The sequence below is a fragment of the Aspergillus sydowii genome (assembly GCF_001890705.1).
Source record: "Aspergillus sydowii CBS 593.65 unplaced genomic scaffold ASPSYscaffold_3, whole genome shotgun sequence".
NCBI lineage: Eukaryota > Fungi > Ascomycota > Eurotiomycetes > Eurotiales > Aspergillaceae > Aspergillus > Aspergillus sydowii.
The window spans coordinates 1,117,379-1,140,687 of NW_024467861.1; the positions used below are offsets into that span (position 1 = coordinate 1,117,379).

Here is a 23,309-nt window from a genome sequence, read left to right on the forward strand (position 1 = left end):
ACTCCCGGCGTTCCTGGCCAACCTGCCACCCCTGGTGTCCCCGCCCAGCCTGGNACTCCCGGCGTTCCTGGCCAACCTGCCACCCCTGGTGTCCCCGCCCAGCCTGGCACTCCCGGCGTTCCTGGCCAACCTGCCACCCCTGGTGTCCCCGCCCAGCCTGGCACTCCCGGCGTTCCTGGCCAACCTGCCACCCCTGGTGTCCCCGCCCAGCCTGGCACTCCCGGCGTTCCTGGCCAACCTGCCACCCCTGGTGTCCCCGCCCAGCCTGGCACTCCCGGCGTTCCTGGCCAACCTGCCACCCCTGGTGTCCCCGCCCAGCCTGGTACTCCTGGCGTTCCTAGTGTTCCCGGCCCGACTGGTGTTCCCAGCGTTCCTGGACAGCCTGGACAGCCCGGTCAGCCTGGTGTTCCTAGCGTTCCTGGACAGCCTGGACAGCCCGGTCAGCCTGGTGTTCCCAGCGTTCCTGGACAGCCTGGACAGCCTGGACAGCCCGGTCAGCCTGGTGTTCCCAGCGTTCCTGGACAGCCCGGCCAGCCCGGCCAAACCGGTGTTCCCAGCGTTCCTGGCCAGCCCGGTACCCCCGGTGTCCCTGCTCAGCCCAGTACTCCTGCCGCTCCTGGCGCTCCAGGACAGACTGGTGCCGCTCCTTCCGGCGTCTCTCCCCAGCAGCCTGAGGTCCCCACTGGCGTCTCCCCCGAACAGCCTGAGGCCCCTACCGGTGTCTCCCCGGAGAGCCCAGAGTTCACCGGTGCCGCCGCCAGCGTCCGCCCCGCGGCTGGTTTCCTCGCTGCTCTCATGGGAGTTATGGCCCTCCTCTAGACAGCTACAACACAGCTATCGTATCGATTCTGTTGCTAGAGATCGTGAAGGAATGTTTTTTGCTTTGCACTTGAGTTTAAAAAGAACGTGGAGTTTCGGACTTTGTCTCACCAGCTCTTCTCTGTTCTTTGCCGGTTCTAGTTTTTCATGCTAAGCCTGCCAGGTTCAGGGTGAGGAAACCGGTTCCGGGTTGAACGAGATTGGTCTTATACTAATTATATTATTTCCTTAGGTGGTTGGTGATTATAATAGTTTTAATAATAAAAGACTTGCATTTTCGCTTAACAAATTTGCCTTTTCAGACCCTAGCGACTGCGGTAAAAGAATCTACCCAGCAATCTTTTCAGAGTCCAAAGTCATTGTACAAGTTTTTTATCTCTCAAACGGAATACTGCTTGGTAGCTTCATGCATTCGAGGAACGCAGAAAGTATTTCTTTCAGATGCTTTAGGCTTTCTCATTTCACAAACACAGATCTATGATAAGAGGAAAAAAGGAACTCAGATCATCAACGTAAGCCATTCTTCTTTTTCAGCCTGAGACAAGAAACTAAAAAGGTAGTTATGCGTAATCTCTATGTAAAATTTATATGTACTATGAAATCTAGCGCCGTCCCTCAAGTTCCTGCTCAACCTCAGCCTTGACAATCTCGCGCACACCTTGCCACCCGGCACCAGCACGGACAGGTGTGACCCTGCTCTCACGCTGCTCAAGGCCAATGAATTCCTGGGGTAGGACTTCTGTGAAATCATAGCCGTCCTCTGCACGAAGCGCTAAATCAACAGCGCTAGCGAATTTCGCGGGGTGTGCAGTTGAGAGTGAGATGTGTTTCGTGTTGGGATTGCGCTGGATAGAGCGCAAAGAAGCGGCAACGCCGACAGCTGAGTGGGGATCGAGGATGTAACCCCCCGTCTTTGAGGAGGTGGCGCTGCCTGGAGTAAGGTTTTGTGGGAAAGAGGAGTTGTAGGTTGTCCGGATCTGGGCAATAGTTTCGTCGTTGCTGACGCGCTCGCTCTCGAATTCGGCCTTCGCGCCCTCGACGACAGCTGGGGGAACGGTGAAGCCACCATCGGTCTTCAGCTGGGTGAGCCATTGGCTGACGTTTTCGGAAGCTTGCTTGCGCCGCTCTTCCACAGAACCAGATGTGATTGCCCTGAATGATAGGAACCAGAGGAGGCGCTCGAAGTTACTGCTAACTAGGATGTCCATAGCGGGGCTGTGTGTCTCCTTGACACCACTGCTCTGGGTGTCACCCTTGCTGTATTGACCACCGGAACGGAAGAAACGGTCCAGGATATCGTTCTCATTTGTGGCGATGACAAGTTTCTCTGCAGGCAGACCCATCTGCTTGGCAAACCAACCGGCGAGAATGTCACCGAAGTTGCCAGAGGGTACGACAAAGCGAACCTTCGAGCCATTGGAGCCAGTTTTTTTTAGAAGAGAAAAGTAAGAATAGAAATAGTAGGTTGCTTGCGCCATTACGCGTGACCAATTGATACTGTTGACACTTTGAGACTGTTAGCACAAACCAGTAACGCCCAGTGGAAAAGTACTTACGCAGCAAGGTTATGCGTGGAGTTGATATCGGGATCCGCGAAGAGGGCTTTAACAATATCCTGACAGTCATCGAAAGAACCCTCAACGGTGAGGTTGTGAACATTAGGGTCGAGTACAGTCGTCATTTGAGCCTGTTGAATAGGCGACACCTTTCCGGTAGGGAACATCATGAAGACAGAGACATCCTTTTTCCCACGAACTCCGTAGATTGCTGCACTTCCTGTGTCGCCTGAAGTTGCTCCAACAATCTGAGAAAGCGGTTAGTTTCGGTAATCATAAATCGAGGGCGAATCTAGATCCAATGAGTGACCAGGAAGCGGTATTCATACAGTAAGGTGGTGCCTGTCCTTGCCCTCCTTCCCCTTGTTCTTGCGCACAAGGAAGTACTCAAAAAGGTTCCCAAGAAATTGAAGCGCAACATCTTTGAAAGCGAATGTAGGACCGTGGAATAGCTCTAGGAGGTACAGATTCTGCTTCGGGTCAAGCTCGACTACGGGGGTACGTTCGGGGTGGCGGAAAGTCGAGTAGGATCGATTGATAATCTCCTTGAGGTCTTCGGCGGGTATCTCGGATGGCGAGACATACAGGGACATAATATTGAATGCGAGTTCCTCAAAGCTCAAATCCCGCCACTCAGTCTCCCATCCCGCGGGGAGGGAAGGGATTTCCTCGGGGATGAAAAGGCCGCCATCTGAGGCCAGACCTTTCAGGACAGCTTCCTCGAATGTGAGCTACATCGGAAAGAATACAATTAGCAAATTTGATATAACTTTGGCTCTTTTTTTCCTGCGGGAATTGCCCTATAACATACTCCGTAAGAACCACCCCGCGTACTGAGATACTTTTGGGATAGTGAATGCGACATGGTCGATTGGGCGGGAAAATGAACAGTGAGACGGGGAGAAAAAGAGAAATGCCTCTAATGAAAATGAGACCTTCGTTTTACTCTCACAAACAAATCGAAATATGGACAGAAACCGCTTGGACTGAGCAGTGAGTCAAGTCTTTGCCTTCATCAAAAAGAATGACCGCGGGGTGCCCTTACCCCTCCGGGACTAGCGCCTCCGACAGCGGCGACATCAATCACGTGTAGTGACGGTTGGCTCCAGATGCCAGCACGATTACTAAGTAATTACTGAGGCCTCATCTTCTTCACTCATTCATTTCTATAGCCGTTTCTATACATTTGTATACTTCATCACTCATAACTCGATACATATAAACCGTTTCTTCTAGTGCTCTTCGTTAACCAGGACGTAACGGTACCGAGCCTTGCCTTCGTGCATATCAACGATTGCCTTATTGGCGTCCTTCATCGGAACCTCTTCAATCCACGGCTTTACGCCCTTCTCTGCAACAAGAGCAAGCATTTCCCTAATCTCATCTGGGCTTCCAACAAGGGAGCTTTCCATCTTAAGGCGGCGCTTGAGGTTCGCGACAGGTGCGTTAAGCTGACCATCCTCTGGTAGACCGACCTGAACAAAGCTTCCGTTCGTTGCAAGCAGACCCACGTATTCGGCCATAGGCATCTTGTTTAACAAATTAGTTTGAATAAGAACCAACAAGCATCGAGGGCAGGTAACGTACCTTAGTCGAGGACACGGTGCAAACAATGAGGTCCAAAGAACGTGTGTATTTAGTAGCCCAGTCCGGCTCGTCATCAGTCGCAATGTAGAGATCCGCACCCATCTTAAGTGCGTCTTCGCTCTTCCCAGTCTTGCGCGAGATAGCAACAACCTTATCCGCACCCAGAGCCTTAGCAAAGAGCACACCAAAGTGGCCCAGACCTCCAACACCAATGATACCCACACGCTTTCCAGGCCCGCAGTTGTTATGCTTCAACGGACTATAAAGCGTAACACCACCACACAGCATTGGAGCCGCTTCAGCAGAGGGAATAGCATCTGGAATCTTCACTGCAAAGTGGGAAGGGACGCGGTTATACAGCGCATACCCACCGTAGGATTTCCATCCATTGTAATGGACACTGTTGTAAGTTCCAACGAACTTGTGCGAGCAGTAATTTTCCCAGCCCATGGCACACTCGGGGCAGTCGCCGAAACGACCCACACAGGCGTCGCTCTGAGCGCCAACTCCAACGCGGTCTCCCACCTTAATACCGCCGACGGCCTTGGAGCCAACACGGACTGCGGTGCCCACGATTTCGTGGCCTACACAGCAGGGGTACATGGTGGGTCTCTGTCAATATGCATTATCAGTTATTGACCTCTCGGATTGCTCAGCCATATCTACTTTCTCCTGTTCTTTACTACGGAAATCCGTAGATAGGGGTAAAGACTTACCCAACCACTGCGAAGAGTGTGCAGGTCAGAGCCGCAGATACCGCAGTGCGTGACCTTGATATCAACGTCGTTTTCCTCCCAGGCCTTGGGCTCAAACTCCTGCCAGACCATGTTCCCATCAGCCGAGTTCTTGTCGAGGCCCATCCATCCTTCAAACTTGTAATCTTGCTGTGCCATGTTGATAGCTGGGATGGAATTGTATCACCACACGATTGCGGTATTATTGAGGGAAGTAAGTAGGAAAGTAGGAGAGATGCAAAGATAACGTCGAGGAGATAGAGTTATTTTCGAACTGGTATGCAATCGGCATTCGGCTGCCGTGCTCTTCGGTCCCACAATTCCCGTTCACTTTCGGAACGAAAAGAATGGCGGGATTTCGGCTTAATAATAGCAATTGGAGGCATTTGGGGAGAGAAATAAGTACAAAATTCAATGATTATTGTTAACTCTAATGCGTGATAGGGGAGGTGCGAATGGGGCTGATTGGGCGTCTATCTGACACTAGGTGGGTGGCATTGGAGAGAGAGATCGTGCTTTTAAAACTCACAGTACGTATACTCTCAAGTAACAAGTCTATTTCGTGTCCTGCTCAAGATACTGCAGGGGGAAGTGGTGCTGGAAAGAAATGCGATATACATGGACAATACATGGAAAGAAATATCAAGAGCACCATCGATGGGATCATACAATCGAATGGTGGAGATTAGGTGGGCAGTATTCTGGATAGTATTTTGGATATACCAGAATTCTTTATCCGTTGTCACACCTCCACTGACGCCGTCTCAACTAGTATGGAGCTTCTATTCCCAATTAAAAAAGAACGCTCAATTTTGCCTGCTTAGAATAATGACATGATGTCCTCGTTTGTTTTCTTTGGCTGGCTCGATCCTGGCGCAGGTGGCGGTGAAGACATGCCATTGCCAGAGAGATCCAAGCCAGAGAAGCCATTGAGGAGATCCGCCCCTGCACCACCAGCGGGAGGAGCAACTGCACCTGCCGAGGGCGGGGCACTGCTATCTCCGAACACACCGAGAAGGTCATCTAGATTATTGCTCCCTGCAGGGGCGCCGCCTGCAGGAGAATCAACGCGAACAGGGGTACCAGCCAAGCCTTCGAGCCCGGAGACACCACCATCGGCCTCCTTGTGAGCAGATGCGGGTGCGGTGCCATCGAAGTCGATGTCCAGTAGGTTCTCCACGTTGTTTTGCTGCTGTGGAGCCGCTGTGCCAGTAACGGCTGCGGCTGCGGCGGCAGCTAATGGGTTTTCTCGAGCATTTTGAAGTTGTTCCCTAGAAACACGCATTAGTCCAAGTCATTATAAACGTTATAACTTAGAAAGACATACTCGATAGCCGCCTTCTGAACAGCGTCGGCACCGAAGCGGCCCTGGCCAACAAATTGCTCCGGAGGCATATGGTAGACAGAGGCGAGTGTTGAGAGTTCATTTAGAAGTTGTTCAAGAAGAACAGGTGGTAGGGAGTTTATCGTAGTGGCGATGGGAGGCTTCTTGGAAAGCACGATATTTCTGGCAGCGTTGGAGTCGCTGGTGTTGGAAAGTAATCGCCAGTAGACATAGGCTCGGTCACGGACATCAGGATTGTCATTCTCTGCCGTTGCCGCTTGCAGAACCTTTTGCACCAGACCTTGAGCCTTATCGGGGCGTTTTAAAAATAGCTTCACGACAGCAGTCAGAATTTGTAGTTGAGTCTGTAATCGTCTGTTAGTATGGCAATTTGCACCTTACGCGAGGGGTTGAGCACACCTGAGGCCACTCTTCGCTGAAACCTTCAACAAAACCGGCCAAGATATCGCCGGCGTTGCTAATTTTTTCAGCGTACTCTCCAACAATCCAAATAAGTGCAGCGCGAGCATTAGGCTCATCCAGTTCATCGATGCACTTGCAGAGCGTGGGAATAATGCCTTCATAACCGGGGTATTTACGGAAAATGTCTTTGATCACCACGATAGCTTCCTGCACAACGTAGTTGACCTTGGTACCGATAAGATCGAGTAAGGTGTTGACACACTTTTCGCTAGCGCTTTCAATTTTGATTGCGACCTGCCCAATAGCTTTGACTGCACGGCGTACGAAATCCATGTCCACCTCCAAGGCGTATTCCTTGAGTTCAGCCAACAGTTGGTCGAAGTTCCGGTCATTGGCTATGCGCACCATGATCTCGAGCTTTTGGAATTTGACATAAGGTGGATCGTTGTACTTGCAGAAGAAAACGCGGAGCTCTTTGTTGAGGATGTCTGGTTGTTTTTGGAGTAATAGATCAATGTTCCTTAGAGCGACATATTGCACTTCCGGGGCAGATGACACCAAGGTGACTGGGGTAGACTGTTAGCAACGAACTGTTAATTTGGGAAGAGAGTTCGGAATACCTAGTGGAGGGGCCATTTTCTTTAGATAGGTTTTGGAGAGCTCCGGATTCACTAATTTCATGTGGAGGAAGACTGTTTTGACAGCAGCCAGCACCACACTAGGGTTTGCATGTTGGAACTGGGGCGCAACACGTTCGCAAATCTGTTCTGCCTCATTCACAGCACTTGTTTTATACTCCGACAGCGTTGTGAGGATTGTAACTCGACCCCATTCAGTGCACTCATTCAAAGCCATCAAGAGCTTCCGGAGCGTATTTCCGGTTACCTGGAGGGCTCGGGTCTCCGGTGCAGCGTGGTGTATCTCCGATAGAGCGGTTACCGAATTCGCCACGACCATTGGGTTAGGGTCGGCAATCATTTCTTGAAGCATCTCGAGGAAGCCGTTTTCTAAGCACATGGCGGGCCCCAAGTCGAAAAGTTTTGCTACACAGATGGCAGCAGTTTTACGAACGTACGGCGACTCATCCCGCAGTGTCTTTCGAAGCGGTTCCTCCATGTAGTCGACCATTTTATCCACTCGGATGCACCCCATTGTTCGGACTGCGAGCGCCCTGATAAGCGGGTTTGGATCTTCTGAATCTTGCACAAAGGTATTAACGGCGAGAATGCAGAGGTCAGGATGTGATTTGGCGTAGTTCCTAGTTTACGGGATCCCATATTAGTCGACAGTTTTCTAGAAGGGCGGCGACCTGGTCCTCACATAAGATAGAGATATACCAGCTTCTTCTGCTCCAAGTCGGTAGTCGCAATATTTTTTAGGACATCGGGAAACAGAGCTGATACGTCCTTGCCCAATGTCATGGCCATAATCGTCTTTTGAATTGCCTCCTTTCTGCGATAATAATCAGCCACCATCCTGTATGCCGGTACCGAGTTTACGTAAATCGCATGCGGGCGTGACATACCTCTCGTAGGCGTACTGTGATCTATGCGTCCGTCAGCATTGAGGCCATTGCCGAACTGTAGGGGAGAGATCCATACACAAGACCGGCTCGCAACTCAAAGGTCTCTCCTTTCCTAGGCACCGCAAAGGCGCCGCGGATTCTGCTCATCGCCATAATGGGTAAGAAGAGCTTCAGCGACGACGAAGTCGCGCCTCCGCAGAATCAATGCAGACAGAAGGAAAAAGTCGAAGTTAGGGCGCTGCCGACCGCTCGCTGCGGGGGAGTTTGGCAACGGGGAAGTTCGCTTCAGGGATATGGACCACCTAAAGCAAGCGGCGAGAGATCGGGACTGGGCAGCAAAAGCGTGCGGGTAATTATTCAATCATTATCCCCGGGGTACAGGGTTTCGAAAGGGAAGTAGTCGGGAACCAAGAGAAGGGAAGCCGGTAGATGGGGGTAGTGAAGTTGGTCTGGACCCAAAAAGAGTTGTTGTCCACAAAGCGGCTGATCTCAACCACTCTTGAAGCCGCTTTCCTCGCCTCCCTCCCCTTTCCATACTTCAACTCCCATAACCAACATGGTAAGTGATCTAATCTGCTTACGAGACACTTCTCTGTCCGAAAATTAAGGACGCCCTCTAATACTGCCTACAGGCAAATCTTCCCAACCTACGGCGCCTCTTTGTTGAGGCTAGATCTGAGGCGGAGGAGAATGAATACTCCCGAACTGCTGTACGCTTGCCTTTTAACCAAGGCCCCAAAAACAACAATACTAACTGAATCTTGTCAGTTCTATAACCTTGTTCTGTTCTTATCCTCCGTCGCTGTTTTTAGCCTTGCTGCCCAACGTATGAGTGGGTCGAAACTGGGGAAATGATGCGACGGCTATCAATATGAAGGTAGGCCAAGTTGGATGCGCTAAGCTGTTCTTACGTTCATACGGACGTTGTATCATACATATGGAGGGAGATGTTACATATCTTCTATCTGCAAACAATAACCATGTGCTCCACCGACCAAAGCACATGGTTGCGGAACATCAATCTGTTTCCTCCCCTTCACTATCGAGGAAGGCGAGGGCCTTTCGGCCTCGATTCAAACGCCGACGAGGTTGATTGTCACTGTCTTCCCCTTCGGTCGCTTTCCCCCAGCGCTTTGCTCCCTCTTGCACCATCTCAAGGTCCTCCCGAAGTTCGCGCTCCTCCTTGATCTGTCTGGCCTTCTCTAATGAGTACCGTCCCTCCATACCCGCATCTTTCAGCATGTCTTTGAGGTGCTTGATTTTCGCCTTGGGCGTATCGTACGGAGCCAGCTCTCGCGCCCACATTTTGCGAATACCGCACTTGATCAGCCACCCTTGCAACCGCTTGATTTCTGCCCGGTTGGGGTCAGCGTCTGCATCCTTTGCTTTCGCAGGCGCCTTCTTCGCCTTTCCAGCGGTCGTTCCGGAAGTCGTTCCTGTGGACTTCTTCTGTCGCTGACGCTTGGGCTCGGGTTCTTCGTCCAAGACAACTGACATTTCACTGTCTGAATCGCTGGCTACTTCTTCCTTTTGCTTGGGTGATTTGGCGTTCTGCTGCTCTTTACTGTCATCGGTGTCTTCTAGAGTTCTTTCGTTGGAAACCTCAGATTTGGCTGCTTCCTTCGGCCTTTTGGTCCTTTTGGTTGCCTCTCCCTCACTATCGTCGTCATTTATACCACTGTCCACATCACTCTCTGTGCTGGTCTTGCGCCGTTTACGGGACGTCGAGGGTGCTTTTGGTTTGGCTCGTTTTGTGGGCCTTTTGGTATCCGTCGGCGGTGTTCCCGCGCTCTCGTCCTCCCCTTCATCGGCGTTTGGTTCCTGCGCTGCAGCATCCTGTACTCCCTAGCAATGCATCAAATTCAGCAACCCAATCAAATCATTGACCCCCAAACATAACATACCACTTCATCCTTGATGATCTGATCGCTCCTGGCTTTCCAATCCCCATTGGATTTGAAAAACTCCTCCTCAATATGTAGTGCCTTCGCAGTCGCTAGTCGAACTCTCTTGACCGTCAATTCCTCTGTCTTTCCCGTTTTGAAGATTTTCGCGACTGTTTCGCGTAGAGCTCTTTCTAGTTCCTTATCAGAGGGCTGCGGAGGTGCATTCGACGCAGTGTGGTCAGAATCGGAATCAGAATCGGCGAGAGCATATCGCGGAGCCATCGTTTTGATAACTATTTCTTCGGGTGGATTTGTGGCCGTCGAGTTCGAGTTGCTTCCAGAGGCCAGCGACTGGGAATCAATATCTAGGGAGCGGAGGTTCCGGAGCGCGTGCCGGACGCGACGAGAGCTTCACCGGACCGCAATAGACGAGTTGAGCCGGATTAAATGGAACTGATTAATAAATAGAAACGGGACCTGAAATTATTGAATAAATTATTGACCATAAAGAGCTTGTATTCTATTCGCAACGCGATCTCAGGCTCCCGATGCCTACTCGTCCCTCCACTCATTGCGGTTCGGTTCGAATCGGCGGGCGCTGACAAAGCAACTGATAAATTCCCCGAATCTGGAGCGCATCTATAAATGTCCGTCTGCTTCTTGGAGCGCTACAATGTATTCATTTAGCTATAGACACTACGACTGTGATTAATAGACGAATCCTTCATACCAGAAATCGCCTCTACGTGAATAATCGATCCAATCTGCAACGACAGCGAGCTATCTATACACAAACTATGGCCGACGAGCCGCAAGTGCAATCGCAGCCGAAACTGCCCAAGGCACTCTTTCCTCATATCTCAGCGCATGCCCCAGCGAGCTCCTCGTCTTCGTCGGAAACAAAAAAGGATGATTCAATAACACCAAAATCCTCAAGCGGCTCCATGGTCGATCAGGATGGGAAACCATACGTCCTAGACAAGAATGGGAAACCGTATGTCCAACCCAATACCCTCTCGTCTTGAATACGGCGCGGACAACGAAAAGGACTGGGCTGACATAAGATATATACTCTATACAGATGCCGCCTCTGCACCTCGGCCGCCGCATGGCGCAACCTAACAAAACAATCCAAAGCCGCAACCGCAACCTCAACCTCAGCGGCAACCGCAGCCTCCTCTACTTCTACAAACCCCATCGCGCAAGAAACCCAAAATGACACCCGCGACTGTCCACCCGACGTTGAAGCCCTAGGCCGCTCGACCTGGACCCTCCTCCACAGCCTCACAGCAACGTACCCAGAAAAGGCGTCTGCAAGTGAACAAACCGATATGCGGTCTTTCCTGACGCTGTTCTCAAAACTGTATCCATGCTGGGTATGTGCAGACGACTTTCGGGCGTGGATGTCAGAGCCGAGTGGGAAGAATCAGCCGAAGCTAGGCGGGAGAAAAGAGTTTGGAAATTGGATGTGTGAGGCGCATAATGAGGTGAATCGGAAGTTGGGGAAGAAGGAGTTTGATTGTCGGTTTTGGGAGGAGAGGTGGAAGGATGGATGGAAGGACGGAAGGTGTGATTGATTAAACCCACATTGGCATGGGCTCATTCGTTGTTCCTGGAAAGGGAACTTAATGTATTTGTATGTATCAAAGACCGAGCTCTCTGCTCTAGATATATGGGTTCTATGTGAAATGTGTATATAGATAGACTAAACATCTCCAAATCACAGTTTGACATGCATAGCATTCGCACAAAACAAGATATTATATTAACATCGCTCAGTAATTATTGAAGACAGGCAACAGATCCATATATCTATGTAACAGGACCTCAGGACCGTGGGCCCTTAAGAAGATAGGAGTCCACTTTTTCTATCTTTAAAAACATAACCCATCACACATCGTCATGGAATTAAAACTGGTTGGGAACAAACAACCGCAATCCACTCGCGGGAGCACCAATTTCAGTCACCTCAGATATCCGGTCTACACTGCCTTTATACTGTTCGTGATACTTGGCGCCGGTGAACGGATCTGAGACGCTGGGGGATCCGCTATAGATGGGCGTGTGAGAAGCCGCACAAATATCGAATTCCGCAAACTGGTCGAATTCGATCTCAATCTTATCCTGAGGGTTACGCTCACACTGAGCCTTGATCTTCTTTGCCTGTTTAGAACATTAGTAGATATTTGGCAAGACAGGGTTGCATGATACTAACCTGATCCAAGAGTTTGGCAGATCCACCGTTGGCCAGCATGCGGTTAGCAAAGCTGAGAGCTGATGAGTAGTTCTTGTTGGCAAACGCGAGTTTCATTGCTGCCATGAGAGCAAGTTGCCTGTGAGCAACTTCCAACTTAGGAATCGTGAAGTAAGCGGAAAGCTCGAGGCTTTTCTTGAGACCTTCTGGAGACTCTGTTGAGAGTGAACGGCGCTCTAGCTCGATGGACATGGCAAGTACATATTCTCGAGCAGTTTCAATGATCTTCTTCGCCTGGTCGACTTCCGCCTCGGACGAAACAGTGTTCACAAGGACCGCGTGCAAGATGCCTTTGAAGATCTTAACACCGTCTTCCAGTTTGTTGGCTCTCATTGCTGCATAGCCCTCTTGAAGGTCAACGCTAGCAATGGTCTCAAGGTCCTTTGGGATGGCAGGCAGCACTTTGCGGCTATCGGTTTCATCAACAGTGCGTCGCACATAGTTGACAAGAGGAGGAAGGCCGGGGGTGGCAGAAAGGTAGGTTTTAGACGCTTTGAAGATGTCAAGGAACCTAGGCTTGAGAGGTGCGAAGTGAACAGCTCCCACCTGGCGGTTAAGAAGTTGCATTGCGGTGTCAAAGGAGCCAGCAGCAACATGGTCAGCCGCCAGAGGAGAGTTACGAGCCCAGAGATCAGCTTCGGTGCTGCCAGCACCTGCTTCAGCGCTGTCAACATTGACGAAGTCGACGTCCTCCTCGACGTTGATCTCATCGCCCATATCCCAACCAGCAGCATCCTCATCCTCATCTTCTAGAGCTTCACCGGCAGTAACAGCACCATCCTCTTCCTCGGGTTCAAAGCCGAGCTCGGGAGGTTCCTCATCGCCTGCACCAACTTCCCCAAGCAAGGCCTTCTCAAAGGAAGAGTGCGCAGCAGCCTTGACGGGCCAGCTTGCCTTGTAGGTGGAAACAATAGGTTGCGGAACCTTGGAAGGCGCCTCTATCGTTGGAAGGGAGATCTGGTCTTCTGTTAGGCCGACCGCCTCCAGAATGGATTCCGCTTCCTCAGTCAAGCCATGGGACTTGGCAGTGAGATATGCGAGGGGATCTGTAGTCTGTTAGGAGGGGACAACTTGGGTGGATAAGAATGGGGTTTCAACGTACAGAGATCAACCTCTTTGAACATCTGGATTCTATCCTCGACATCTCCTCGGTAAATGGCGTTCTGGAAGCGGGACGTAAAGTCTCCACGGTGCTCTGCAATCTTCGCCATCCTTGCGAGTTTTTCTTCGTCGCCAGTAGACAGGTATAAGAAAGATAGCTTATCGAAATTGCGCTGCTTCTGGTAAGCCATTTCCACGATTTGGTGGTTTCCGTGAGCCAAAGCCTCTGTGCCGAGTCGACTCCACAGATTGGGGCGATCCAGTTCCCTGGCCATTTCAATAGCAACGTCCAGGTTACCGCACTCCAAGGCAAGTTCGAACCGTGTTTGAGGGTCCTGCACGAATTGGAGTGCAATTTCGGGGTAGCCCTTCTTTTGCAGATAGGAGATGATACTTTGGCCGACCAGGCTGGACGTCTTGATGATCTGGAGCATCTCATCGTAGTTTCTCTTAACAAGAGCTAGCTTGAACCGATACTCGGTGGGATCAATCTCCAACGTCCTCGGCTTGGCGTTCCGATCCAGACAGTATACACTTCGACCTTTAACCTTGACCAAATAGACCGTTTGGTCGAGGGTCCGGATGATCCCATTGTCACTGCAATGTAATTAGCATTAGTCACGTCAATCTTGAGTGATACAAGCCAAACATACCCGTTCAGCAGAGAGTACTTCACATGGTTCAGGGTCGAGTAAAGAAGGACGCCAGCGTCATCCCAAGCAGCGCTCTTGATACGGATTGTCTCGTGTAGGCTGCTCACTTGCTCCAGGGTCTTCGTGACGATAGTAACATTGTGCTTGCTGAGCAAGGCTGCGTAAAGCCCGTCATTTGACCACACAACATACTTGACACCACTCACGGCCAACTCTGCCAGCTGCTTCTTCTGCTGAATATCGAACAGAACAACAGAGGTTGGCGTGATAAAAAGAAGGCTACCTGTTCCGCCAAAGTAGATATCAGTCGTTCCGGCAGGAGGTTTGATGGACTTCGTGGTAGAATTGCTTAGATCTTTAATGTCCACCTGTTGGTTGGCCTGGCTGAAGACAGCGAATCTATTGCGCGCGACGAAAACAGCGGAGGATGCCTGACCACGTTTAACGTCTGTAGGCTCAATGGCGCCAGTAGCATCTCGGGGAAGGTTGATCAATTCGTACACGCCTCCGTCAGTGGGAGACGTCACAAGGACCGCACGTTCGGCTGGGTTGTATGAGAGTGTGCGGGGAGGCACCCAAGGAGATCCCAGTTTGCGCAATGACAGCATGGATGGAGATTCAATGTTCTTGGCAAAGTCGAACGATTTCACGTGCTTCTCCTTCGTGATATAGAAGAGTTGGTTCTGGTACACGGCGGATGCGGGGCGTTCCCTCTCGAGCTTGAAGACCATGACTCCAGTGTCATGGCCGGCTGCAAACAGATTGATCTCGGGGTGGGCAGCAATAACCCAGAATCGATCCACATCCCGCTTGAAGGACTGAACGGAGGTCCTCTTATTCAAATCCCAAGCACGGATTGTCTTGTCTTCGCCGACGGAAAGAATGAGGTCTTGGTGGGGGTGGAAGAGACAGGCGGATGCATTCTGAAAATGACCTCGGCAGGTATCAACTTCCCATGCCTTGGTATCTTAAATAATGTCAGCCCTGCTGACTTAGTCTAGATGACACTTGTAACATACCACTCATTCTCCAAAGCTTGATGAGGCGATCGTCACCTGCCGAAACGATCAGGGGCAGTGAGGGGTGGAAAGCAACCCAATTGACACCCCGGTCGTGACCCTCTAACACAAATTTCACGACTGCATCAGTGTTCCCAAACATGTCGGCCTGTGAAGGGTTGGACCGCGCCATCTGATCTTCAAATGACAGGGTGGTCGGCGCCGAGTGCTTCTTTCGGAGTCCGGAGATATCCCAGATACGAACAGATTGGTCCAGCGAGGCGGAAGCGATAAGGTCTTCGGTCGGATGAAATTGCGCACACATCACATAGTGGTTATGGCCCGTCATAGTACAAACTAAGAGCCAAATGTTAGTATAGTCTCAGGACAGGTGGCCAAAGTGCGACATACTCAGCGACCTGTTTTGCCAGTTCCAGATTCGGATTGTTTGGTCGTCGGAGGCTGATAGAATCCATGGGAGCTCAGGATGAAAGAAAACTGTTCTGACATAGTCCAAATGGCCATTCAATGTGAAAAGACATCTCCGGGTCTGGTAATTCCAGACTTTGATCTTGTAGTCGTCACCCCCGGAGACGAAGAGGGGTTGGGTCGGGTGAAAGTCAACGCCTCGAACAGGACCATCGTGCTCTTCGAATCGGTCAATGAGAGTTCCCATGCGATAATCCCATAGCTGGATCGTCGACGAATGTAAAGACACGAGAATCCACGGGCTGTACTGGAGTTAGTACGCCGAATGCGACGAGTAGGGGGCGAGCGATTCGACTGACCGCTTGGGGTGAAAGGCAATTCCCTTCGCTCGGGACGATTTCGACTCAAACTATTCAGAAAAGGCAATTAGAAACTGTCGCTAGAAAGGACAAACCAGACGAATGGTGGCTGTACCTTAGTGAGCATGTTTGGGGAGGATTGCATCTTGAAGGAGGTTAGGCCGAAGCCGCACCATATAGATACAGAAGCAAGCTCCGCGCACTCAAGAAAGAGGGATCACAAAAGCGACCACCTCATCCACTGCACAACAGGAAGAATTGCAGAATAATAAAGAGACGTAGCTTGGGGAGCGTCTCTCTAGTCTATTGACAGGCTGGAGTCTGGACAGGACACCTTGGATGGCGGTAACGTGGACTTATTTAATAAGCGAATAGCGCCGGCCAATAATGCGGAGGGCGGTGAGGAGCTGCATCGCCCGCGTTGTTGATCCTTAGCAACCACTGCCCACGGCATAATTGGTACCAAGAGGCTGAGAATGAAGAATGTTTGATGTTTTTGACGCTCACTCGTGTTATTACTCTGTATATTATGGAGTGTCTATTGTTACACCCACCTGACACCTGATATGAGGCTGGAGTTAGGCAACCTGCCCATATCACGATTTCTACAACATCACAGCTACAATTACCGGGTCTCAACAGCTTTAGAAGAACATGAGAGACAGCCAACCATCCACTAATTTGCATCGCTCCTACTCGAAGCCGGATGAAGTCGACCCAACACCTGCTCGTCAAACCGATCGGGATCAGCGAAACGGAGTGAGTACCGCAGCCCATGCGCCGGAGATATACGACATTGAAGACTTGCCCACAAATATACAAGGAAACGACTATTCCGGTGATCAAACGGTGAAGCCATATGCCATCGAGGAACCGGATGGGGAAGCACCGTCCGAGCCCAAGAGGCCAACCCCACCACCGCAGAGACGGCCCAAATACTGGGAGGATTTGATCGACTCAATGGAAGAGCTGCACTGTGAATCCGATAATAGCAACCCAGGTGCAATGTTTTCAAGGAGAAGTAGGAAGAGAAAGCCTACCACCGATCCGAACCTCACTCGACTCGGTCAATCTAGCGAGGAATCTAGTCCAGCCCCCGATGCGCGATACGAACGGTCTAGTTTGAGTCCAAAACGACCGCGGACACAAAATAAACGTCGTGAGGGTTTCCAGAGAAACATAAAGACTGCTCGAAGGCGTGGAGTTGATACACTTCAGGAGTCGAGTGGATCGTCTAGTCCTTCTACCTCTACGGATACAAGCGGCGCTAATCAAACCAAGGGGTCGCCTGCATCGGACGCAATGGATCTTGACTAATATGGCCATGGGTCTTTTATTATTATTTTAGATTATCGGGCGTCACCCAAGCGTGGTAGATTTTTGAATCCAGCTGATGGTCTTCGATTTCACGTGACGGGATGTAGACAGTGATGACGTCAAACCATCCTCACCTCCGGAGCTCTGAAAGCTCGACTTCGATTTTCAACGCTCTCATTGTTTAAACGTTTTGAACGACTAGAGAGCCCTTTTTTTCCCGGCAAATTGTGTTACGGCATATCCAATTGGAACGCTTTGACCATGGCAACCCGCACTTCATCTCGTCACGCTGCGCAAAAGGCGAAAGAGGCTATGGCAGCTACCCCAGATACTAAGAGAAGAGGATCAGTCGGCACAAAGCGCAAGGGCTCTGATGAGAAGGCCCCTGAGCCGAAGAGAGAAAAGAAGGAAACAAAGAAGAAAGCCGAAATTGCCGAGGAGGCCCCTCAGCCAGTGCCTGAGAGAGTAGAAGCTGGTGAGAGTAAGTCGTACTGAAGGACATAATCTATTTGTAAAACTAAGACTTGCTCAGAACCAGCAGCACAGCCGGAAGAAAAGCCTGCAGAAGCCCCCGATGTAAAGCATGAGATGACGCCTCAAGGGAAGCCGGAGGAGACACAGAAGGAGAACCAAGAGAAGCCCGAGGAAAAACCAGCGGAAGGACCAGCGGAAAAAACAGAGGAAAAGCCAAAATCAGAGGAAAAGCCGGATGGCACTTCAATCAATGGGGTCGAGGCTGGGATGACGAAGACCGAGGAGCGAGAGGAAATCGTGCCATCGAACGTCATCGAGAAAGGCCTAATTTATTTCTTCTACCGCGGCCGAGTGAATGTCCCGGAGGCACATAGTATGCAGGATGTGGCGCGAAGCTTCTTTATCCTACGTCCGACACCGCTGGGATCAGCCGTAGACCGTGAACAGGGTGCAGCGGATACGGGTGCAAAGTGCCGGTTGTTGATGTTGCCGAAGAAGAAGTACCCACGTTCAGGAAAGGAAAGAGAAATGGGATTTGTTGAGAAAGCGGGCACTTCAATGAAAAAGTTGCAGGACACTTTTATCTCTGGCGATTCCTACGAGACGTCCACTCGCGGCACACGAGAGGTCCCAGAAGCAAAGCCTTATGCGGAGGGTGTTTATGCCATTACAACTACTAAAAGAGCAACTCACCTTGTCTACCACGTCACACTCCCAGAGAAGGCCGGGGATATCCAGGAAGATTTCGGACTTAGTGATCGTGGTAGCTGGCTCATGCAATCCAAGAACCCTAAGTTCCCGGGCCCACCTTTTGCCCGTCTTCCGCAGGAACCTGAATTTCCCGAGAGGTTGGTAGTCTTGTTCAACACCATTGATGAGCTTATACTGACCGAGGAACCACTACAGCATCCAACAGAAATTCCGAGACCTTCGCTGGATCCCAACCGAACCTGAGTTGCTTGACTACCCGAATGCACAGTTCCTGATGATTGGCTCAGCATCCGGCGACCTTGGAAAAGCAGCGACGGCAGAGCCAGGCGATAAGCGACCAGAGGAGGAGGAGCCGGGCGAAGAAATAGTCAAGATGGAGGATGAGAATGAGGACAGGATCGAGGCTCTGGGTGGTAAGGCATATTCCGTTTCTTTTTCCTGGCGTTGGCTCCTCTCTTAAGCTCTGCTAACCCCCACCAGGTGATCACGCGATCTACAAAGACCTGGGATATCATGCCCAGGAGAAATATTCCAAGCTGGAGACGACCTGGGAGGTAAAACAGGAGGAATAATATGGCGTGGGGGGATCATCGACCAAGTCTGATCTGTAGTACATTGTCATCCATGGTGGACGAGTAATATTGCTGTTCTGTTAAATGTGCAAAAGAAAAAAATGAATGTCATCCTTACTCTGTCCCTTCAGATGGATGTCGTAATGAACACGGGTTCCGGAGCTGTTGCCTGCCAAGTATCGAAAGCTCCTAAAATCTGCGACTAAATCCATGGCCTCGTCTTCGCTTGCACCGCAACGACTCATTGGATCTACCCCAGGAACCACTCCAACATTTCAACAAATCAGAGGCGCTGTTTCCACCACGTTGAATGCCTTCATTTCTGCCGGGCAACAGCGATCGCTTCCAGAACACTATCTCGAATCTCAAGTATCCCGTCTCGCTGTAGCTAAGCTATTTATTCCGAAACTCGCCGCGATGCTGCCTGATCACGCCTATTTGGAACGCAAAGGTCCCTGCACATTCGCAATTACGCTCGTCCGCCACTAACCATGAAGTGGCCCTCTTTGATCAAAGATCTGCCCTTGATGGCCATAGCAGCTGTTGCTGCTCCTTCAAGCGGTATCAATAACCCCCCAGGTGTGGTGAACAAGACTACTTGTGGAGGCACCACCTACGCTTACACTGGTTTGGAGGGTTATGGATATATCGAGTCCAACGCCCGTGACAAATATGGTGATACGCTGGCTGGCGTTGGTAGCTCTGCCGCCCTTGAGAAGGGCTCATGGCACAAGCATGGTAATGGCTCGTACTCGGGTATCTTCTATCTTCTCCCTGACCGTGGCTGGTAAGTACATCGCCAGAGCTATGCTAAATCTGAACTTGGGATAACATGCATTAGGAACACAAATGGAACCCTAAACTACAACCCTCGTGTTCACAAATTCGAGCTTACACTCACACTTGCACTCCACGCTTCTGCGAATAACCCCTCTAAACCGAACTTGGGATTTGAGTATCTCGACACCATTCTCCTCAGTGATCCAACCGGTCAGCCGTTGACTGGCCTCGACGCAGACGTGAAGGGCTACGCCTCGTTCGAGGGATTTCCTCCCCTCCCTGTGGCAACGTACACTGGAAACGGCTTTGGTGGCTCCGGCCCTGGTGGCAAGCGCGTCTCTGTCGACTCTGAGGGACTGGTAATTGACAATGAGGGCTACTTCTGGGTATCCGATGAATATGGCCCCTATGTCTACCGATTCGACAAAAGCGGAAAGATGGTCCAGGCCATCCAACCACCAGAGGCATATCTTCCCCGCCGCAACGGCACAATCTCCTTCAATGCTGCATCGCCTCCTCTCTACAATCCCGAGGAGGTGACTAACCCTGAAGACCCTAAGATGGGTCGCAACAACAATCAGGGCTTCGAGGCTCTGACACTCTCCCCCGACGGGGAGACTCTTCACGTTATGGTCCAGTCTGCACTGAACCAGGAAGGCGGGCCAAAGAAGAAGAACCGCCAGCCTGCGCGTCTTCTCGAGTACGATATCTCCAACCCCAACAAGCCTCTGTACAAGCACGAATACGCCGTCATACTCCCCAAGTTCGTTGACTACACCGACGAAGACCTCGATGAAAAGGTCGCCTCACAGTCCGAAATCCTCGAGCTCCCAGGAACAGGCGACTTCCTCATCCTCTCCCGCGACAGTTTCGGGGGAGGCTCAGGGGTTAACCTCTCTGTCTACCGTCAGGCAGATATCTTCTCGATTTCCAACTCAACTACTGACCTAAAGGGCGAGAAATACGACTCTGCAAGCGGCTCCATCGCTGATTCCAAGGGGAACCTGAACAGCGATATCACCGCGGCCGAGTACTGCCCCTTCCTCGACTATAATATCAACTCTGAGCTGGCCAAGTTTGGTTTGCACAATGGCGGTGAACAGAATGAGCACCTGCTGAATGAGAAATGGGAATCTCTAGTCCTTGTCCCTGTTGATCCTGAGATCAAGCATAAAGGCAAGGGAGAGAAAACGGAGTACTTCCTCTTCACTTTCAGTGACAACGATTTCATTACTCAGGATGGAGCTATGAACTTCGGCCGTCTACCCTACGCAGATGAATCCGGCCTCAGCCTTAACAGTCAGGCTCTCGTGTTCAGAGTAGAATTCTGAGCATAGAAATATTTCTTTTCCGTGTCATTAACTTGTATATCAATTTTATTTCCTCCAATCAAACTGTATGTAATATACAATCCATCCAACAGACCATAAATACAGACCCAAAAACGCCAGCAGGACTTCAAGAAATACTCGTTCCAATAAATTAATCAAAGATGAAAACAGTGCCATAAAGCGTGTGAAAACAACTCAGGATCCAGTCATAAAAACACTTTCAATGATATGCGAGCATAACTAGAAAGAAGTACTGATCCATTAAGACTTGAGAATATTAACGGCACGTAGAATCTCGTCCGACGACCAACAGGGTCCACCCGGGACGATCTCAGTCCAGACACTCTCTGGAACCCCGGCATCCTGGCCTAGAAGGCTCCAGTTAGGACTTGGCTCTGACTTGATCCATTTGAAGTCTTCGACCATGTTCCAGCGATCTTCGGTATCGAGGCGATCGTGGTTCAGTGTTTGCTAGGATGCAGCGGTTAGTGCCATGTCTCATCGCGAAAGAAATCAAAATAAGGGGATTTGGTTAATTCTGCGCTCAGCAACTTACATATGCCCGCGGAATACGGCCGAACCGGATATCAACACAATCTTCGATGATCGGGTTGCTTGACGAGCTCAGGTAAACGTCCACGTTTTTGCAATCGTGCATGCGAAACTGCCGGCAGTTGACCACGATGATGCTATTCCGGACGCCGGTAAGATGGGCAGGTCCATCGATCTGACCACAGAGGAGGAGGGTATCGCTTGCTTTTGAAACCATTAGGCTAGCATAAGGTTGACCGTTGGCTGTTGGGATGGACATGTCGACGACACAGCGGTCCATTGACGTGACGGATGCCGGAACCGACGCGGTCGAGCCTGAGGATGGGAGCATTATGTGTATTCCTTTGTGTTTATTTACAGAAACCGACGAGACAGAGTTCGCCGCGAAGCCCGTACTTCGTTGTTCCTTCTTTAAACCTTCGGATACGTTATCGACGGTTATCTTTGGCGGAATCGAGGTCGGAATATTCGGTCTTAATAAGTGAAACTCCTTATCGGGCTCGTTCAGTGGTGTATTTGGGCAGTTCGGTGTTCCTACAGCTGACGACCCAACGGACGAAACGCCGGGAGACGGGTATCCTGGGACTCCAAGCTGGCCCTGAGCCATCGCCTCTGCTGCGTCAGGTAAGGAGATTGCGGGAGCTGGGGCGCTCTTTTTATTTTTGAAGCTGAATTTCGGCCTTGGTTCAACCGTAGCTCGGGTCTCTGCTAGTTTGTCTTGCAGAGCTTTTATAGCCTGTTAAAACCATCAGATACCATGTAAACAGGATAGGGATATCATGCATCGAACGTACTTCTGCGTATATTCGCTGGTCATAAGTGGGAATATAACTAGCCGCATCCTTGACCTCGTTGGACAAGCGCGCAATCCCCGCGAGGCAGTGATCGGTTGCATCCGTTCGTTCTCCACCAACCAAGGACGTATCCGCAAGTCTATCCATCTGTTCCTGCAAGGCTACAGCACAACAAAAACAGGCGTCAGATCGGCTCAGACAGTGAGCACATAGCAGAACGTCGACTAGACCATACCAGTGATTTCATGCTGAAAGTAGCGAAAGAAGCGTTCCTTCAATGGGATATCCGCGTTCTGGACGGTTTGGTTTTCGGACATAGAGGGCCGGCGGGCCTGCTCGAACTCGGCTTGTGACATGTTGGAGATAAGCGAACGCGGTCAATAATGGTTGTTGCTAGGTGTCAGGAAACAATATCCTCTGGACGGAGCGTCTGTCGAAGTTCGACTTCGGACGGTAGGTGGTATGATAGGTATTGATGACGTCGATATAAAATGTGGGTTCCCTCGCCGAAAGCTCAACTACTCGACACAGCACGATATTATGTTGTCCACACGAAGGGTTTCAAGCGACAAGGAGAACCTAGCTGTGTGGATCATGTCGCGTTAGTCCAAAATAAAGGGGAAAAAATCAAGAAAGAAAAAGGTCAACCTTTGAATACAAAAGGTGGCGGGGAAGTTCATCAACAACACTCAGTAGACCCGCCAGCAGTATGGTACCGGTGCACTAAGAGATTACGGGCAAATGGGAGACACCAATTCCTCTAAGCCTTGAATAATACTTACGTCCAGTAATGTCTCCGCATCCCTGGTGGAAAAGATACTTCTACAGTGGCATGCTGCGTGGAACAATATGGATGACGTCGGTTGATCATCAGATCTCGGCACCGGTGCAACTATTTGCCGTGATCATACCTAGGTACTCTAACCAGTTTAGGAAGGATGTCACTTTCCCGTCCCAATCCAATCCACCAGGTGAAGGACAGGTGGAGGACGGAGTGAGCATAAACCTACAGCTAAAAATGATGTTCCTATAATAACGTGTATACCGTGGAAACCTGTTCCAAAATAGAAACATGAACCATAAACACTATCAGATATTGTGAATGATGATACTGAATATTCTACACCTTG

At 50.6% G+C, this 23,309-nt stretch overlaps 12 protein-coding genes across 12 annotated transcripts in view; 6 read left to right on the forward strand and 6 right to left on the reverse strand.

Moving 5' to 3' along the window:
• cspA (putative cell surface protein) overlaps positions 1-1,120 on the forward strand; it is a 2,213-nt gene extending 1,093 nt beyond the window's left edge. The window contains exon 2 of the mRNA XM_040850829.1: positions 1-1,120. This exon is cut by the window's left edge and continues 738 nt beyond it. Within this exon, the coding sequence (XP_040704528.1) occupies positions 1-819 (819 nt within the window). The 3' untranslated portion in view covers positions 820-1,120.
• A 301-nt stretch (positions 1,121-1,421) lies between these two features.
• Positions 1,422-3,240, reverse strand: ASPSYDRAFT_87300 (threonine synthase THR4; the record flags this gene model as incomplete). Its single annotated transcript, XM_040851813.1, has 4 exons — positions 1,422-2,325; positions 2,376-2,623; positions 2,705-3,106; positions 3,187-3,240. The coding sequence occupies 4 exons, from the start codon at positions 3,238-3,240 to the stop codon at positions 1,422-1,424; spliced, it is 1,608 nt and encodes a 535-aa protein (XP_040704529.1).
• A 285-nt stretch (positions 3,241-3,525) lies between these two features.
• On the reverse strand, positions 3,526-4,916 carry ASPSYDRAFT_42494 (NAD(P)-dependent alcohol dehydrogenase). The gene is made up of 3 exons (XM_040846465.1): positions 4,679-4,916; positions 3,963-4,574; positions 3,526-3,904 (listed from the first exon to the last, which is right to left on the reverse strand). The coding sequence occupies exons 1-3, from the start codon at positions 4,853-4,855 to the stop codon at positions 3,608-3,610; spliced, it is 1,086 nt and encodes a 361-aa protein (XP_040704530.1). The 5' UTR covers positions 4,856-4,916; the 3' UTR covers positions 3,526-3,607.
• A 276-nt stretch (positions 4,917-5,192) lies between these two features.
• ASPSYDRAFT_1171910 (putative AP-1 adaptor complex subunit beta) lies at positions 5,193-8,121 on the reverse strand (the record flags this gene model as incomplete). Its single annotated transcript, XM_040840260.1, has 7 exons — positions 5,193-5,967; positions 6,024-6,385; positions 6,441-7,009; positions 7,064-7,701; positions 7,764-7,919; positions 7,969-7,989; positions 8,045-8,121. The coding sequence occupies 7 exons, from the start codon at positions 8,119-8,121 to the stop codon at positions 5,517-5,519; spliced, it is 2,274 nt and encodes a 757-aa protein (XP_040704531.1). The 3' UTR covers positions 5,193-5,516.
• ASPSYDRAFT_758070 (DUF5310 domain-containing protein) lies at positions 8,110-8,904 on the forward strand. The gene is made up of 5 exons (XM_040850834.1): positions 8,110-8,122; positions 8,268-8,415; positions 8,474-8,527; positions 8,601-8,678; positions 8,737-8,904. The coding sequence occupies exons 2-5, from the start codon at positions 8,398-8,400 to the stop codon at positions 8,821-8,823; spliced, it is 237 nt and encodes a 78-aa protein (XP_040704532.1). The 5' UTR covers positions 8,110-8,122; positions 8,268-8,397; the 3' UTR covers positions 8,824-8,904.
• Positions 8,905-8,985: 81 nt separating this feature from the next.
• Positions 8,986-10,403, reverse strand: ASPSYDRAFT_77129 (putative transcriptional regulator; the record flags this gene model as incomplete). Its single annotated transcript, XM_040850883.1, has 2 exons — positions 9,873-10,403; positions 8,986-9,813 (listed from the first exon to the last, which is right to left on the reverse strand). Exons 1-2 carry the CDS (start codon positions 10,134-10,136, stop codon positions 8,986-8,988), a joined length of 1,092 nt encoding a protein of 363 aa, XP_040704533.1. The 5' UTR covers positions 10,137-10,403.
• Positions 10,404-10,651: 248 nt separating this feature from the next.
• ASPSYDRAFT_29252 (flavin-linked sulfhydryl oxidase) lies at positions 10,652-11,431 on the forward strand (the record flags this gene model as incomplete). Its single annotated transcript, XM_040844621.1, has 2 exons — positions 10,652-10,848; positions 10,936-11,431. The coding sequence occupies 2 exons, from the start codon at positions 10,652-10,654 to the stop codon at positions 11,429-11,431; spliced, it is 693 nt and encodes a 230-aa protein (XP_040704534.1).
• Positions 11,432-11,762: 331 nt separating this feature from the next.
• On the reverse strand, positions 11,763-15,793 carry ASPSYDRAFT_87305 (coatomer subunit alpha; the record flags this gene model as incomplete). Its single annotated transcript, XM_040851814.1, has 8 exons — positions 11,763-12,017; positions 12,070-13,154; positions 13,211-13,806; positions 13,863-14,829; positions 14,882-15,217; positions 15,272-15,591; positions 15,649-15,698; positions 15,764-15,793. The coding sequence occupies 8 exons, from the start codon at positions 15,791-15,793 to the stop codon at positions 11,763-11,765; spliced, it is 3,639 nt and encodes a 1,212-aa protein (XP_040704535.1).
• A 509-nt stretch (positions 15,794-16,302) lies between these two features.
• Positions 16,303-16,965, forward strand: ASPSYDRAFT_87306 (uncharacterized protein; the record flags this gene model as incomplete). The annotated part of the gene is made up of 1 exon (XM_040851815.1): positions 16,303-16,965. One exon carries the CDS (start codon positions 16,303-16,305, stop codon positions 16,963-16,965), a length of 663 nt encoding a protein of 220 aa, XP_040704536.1.
• Positions 16,966-17,096: 131 nt separating this feature from the next.
• ASPSYDRAFT_758117 (uncharacterized protein) lies at positions 17,097-18,968 on the forward strand. Its single transcript, XM_040850836.1, has 4 exons — positions 17,097-17,440; positions 17,498-18,287; positions 18,346-18,563; positions 18,631-18,968. The coding sequence occupies exons 1-4, from the start codon at positions 17,227-17,229 to the stop codon at positions 18,720-18,722; spliced, it is 1,314 nt and encodes a 437-aa protein (XP_040704537.1). The 5' UTR covers positions 17,097-17,226; the 3' UTR covers positions 18,723-18,968.
• Positions 18,969-19,213: 245 nt separating this feature from the next.
• ASPSYDRAFT_87308 (esterase-like/phytase family protein) lies at positions 19,214-20,833 on the forward strand (the record flags this gene model as incomplete). Its single annotated transcript, XM_040851816.1, has 2 exons — positions 19,214-19,509; positions 19,564-20,833. 2 exons carry the CDS (start codon positions 19,214-19,216, stop codon positions 20,831-20,833), a joined length of 1,566 nt encoding a protein of 521 aa, XP_040704538.1.
• Positions 20,829-22,885, reverse strand: ASPSYDRAFT_42503 (putative tubulin-specific chaperone c). The gene is made up of 4 exons (XM_040846466.1): positions 22,415-22,885; positions 22,180-22,340; positions 21,390-22,121; positions 20,829-21,304 (listed from the first exon to the last, which is right to left on the reverse strand). Exons 1-4 carry the CDS (start codon positions 22,533-22,535, stop codon positions 21,095-21,097), a joined length of 1,224 nt encoding a protein of 407 aa, XP_040704539.1. The 5' UTR covers positions 22,536-22,885; the 3' UTR covers positions 20,829-21,094.
• Positions 22,886-23,309: the final 424 nt, after the last annotated feature.

Bases quoted from the DNA above. Each gene is read 5' to 3' on its own strand.
- ASPSYDRAFT_758117 (XM_040850836.1), top strand. From the start codon at position 17,227: ATGGCAACCCGCACTTCATCTCGTCACGCTGCGCAAAAGGCGAAAGAG. The intron at 17,441-17,497 runs GTGAGAGTAAGT...AGACTTGCTCAG, and splicing joins GCCTGAGAGAGTAGAAGCTG to AACCAGCAGCACAGCCGGAA. The intron at 18,564-18,630 runs GTAAGGCATATT...AACCCCCACCAG, and splicing joins CAGGATCGAGGCTCTGGGTG to GTGATCACGCGATCTACAAA.
- ASPSYDRAFT_758070 (XM_040850834.1), top strand. The intron at 8,528-8,600 runs GTAAGTGATCTA...TACTGCCTACAG, and splicing joins CAACTCCCATAACCAACATG to GCAAATCTTCCCAACCTACG. The intron at 8,679-8,736 runs GTACGCTTGCCT...GAATCTTGTCAG, and splicing joins ATGAATACTCCCGAACTGCT to TTCTATAACCTTGTTCTGTT.
- ASPSYDRAFT_42503 (XM_040846466.1), bottom strand. From the start codon at position 22,535: ATGTCACAAGCCGAGTTCGAGCAGGCCCGCCGGCCCTCTATGTCCGAA. The intron at 22,122-22,179 runs GTACGTTCGATG...TGGTTTTAACAG, and splicing joins ACCAGCGAATATACGCAGAA to GCTATAAAAGCTCTGCAAGA. The intron at 21,305-21,389 runs GTAAGTTGCTGA...GCTGCATCCTAG, and splicing joins GCCGTATTCCGCGGGCATAT to CAAACACTGAACCACGATCG.
- ASPSYDRAFT_42494 (XM_040846465.1), bottom strand. From the start codon at position 4,855: ATGGCACAGCAAGATTACAAGTTTGAAGGATGGATGGGCCTCGACAAG. The intron at 4,575-4,678 runs GTAAGTCTTTAC...GCATATTGACAG, and splicing joins ACACTCTTCGCAGTGGTTGG to AGACCCACCATGTACCCCTG. The intron at 3,905-3,962 runs GTACGTTACCTG...TTGTTAAACAAG, and splicing joins GCACCGTGTCCTCGACTAAG to ATGCCTATGGCCGAATACGT.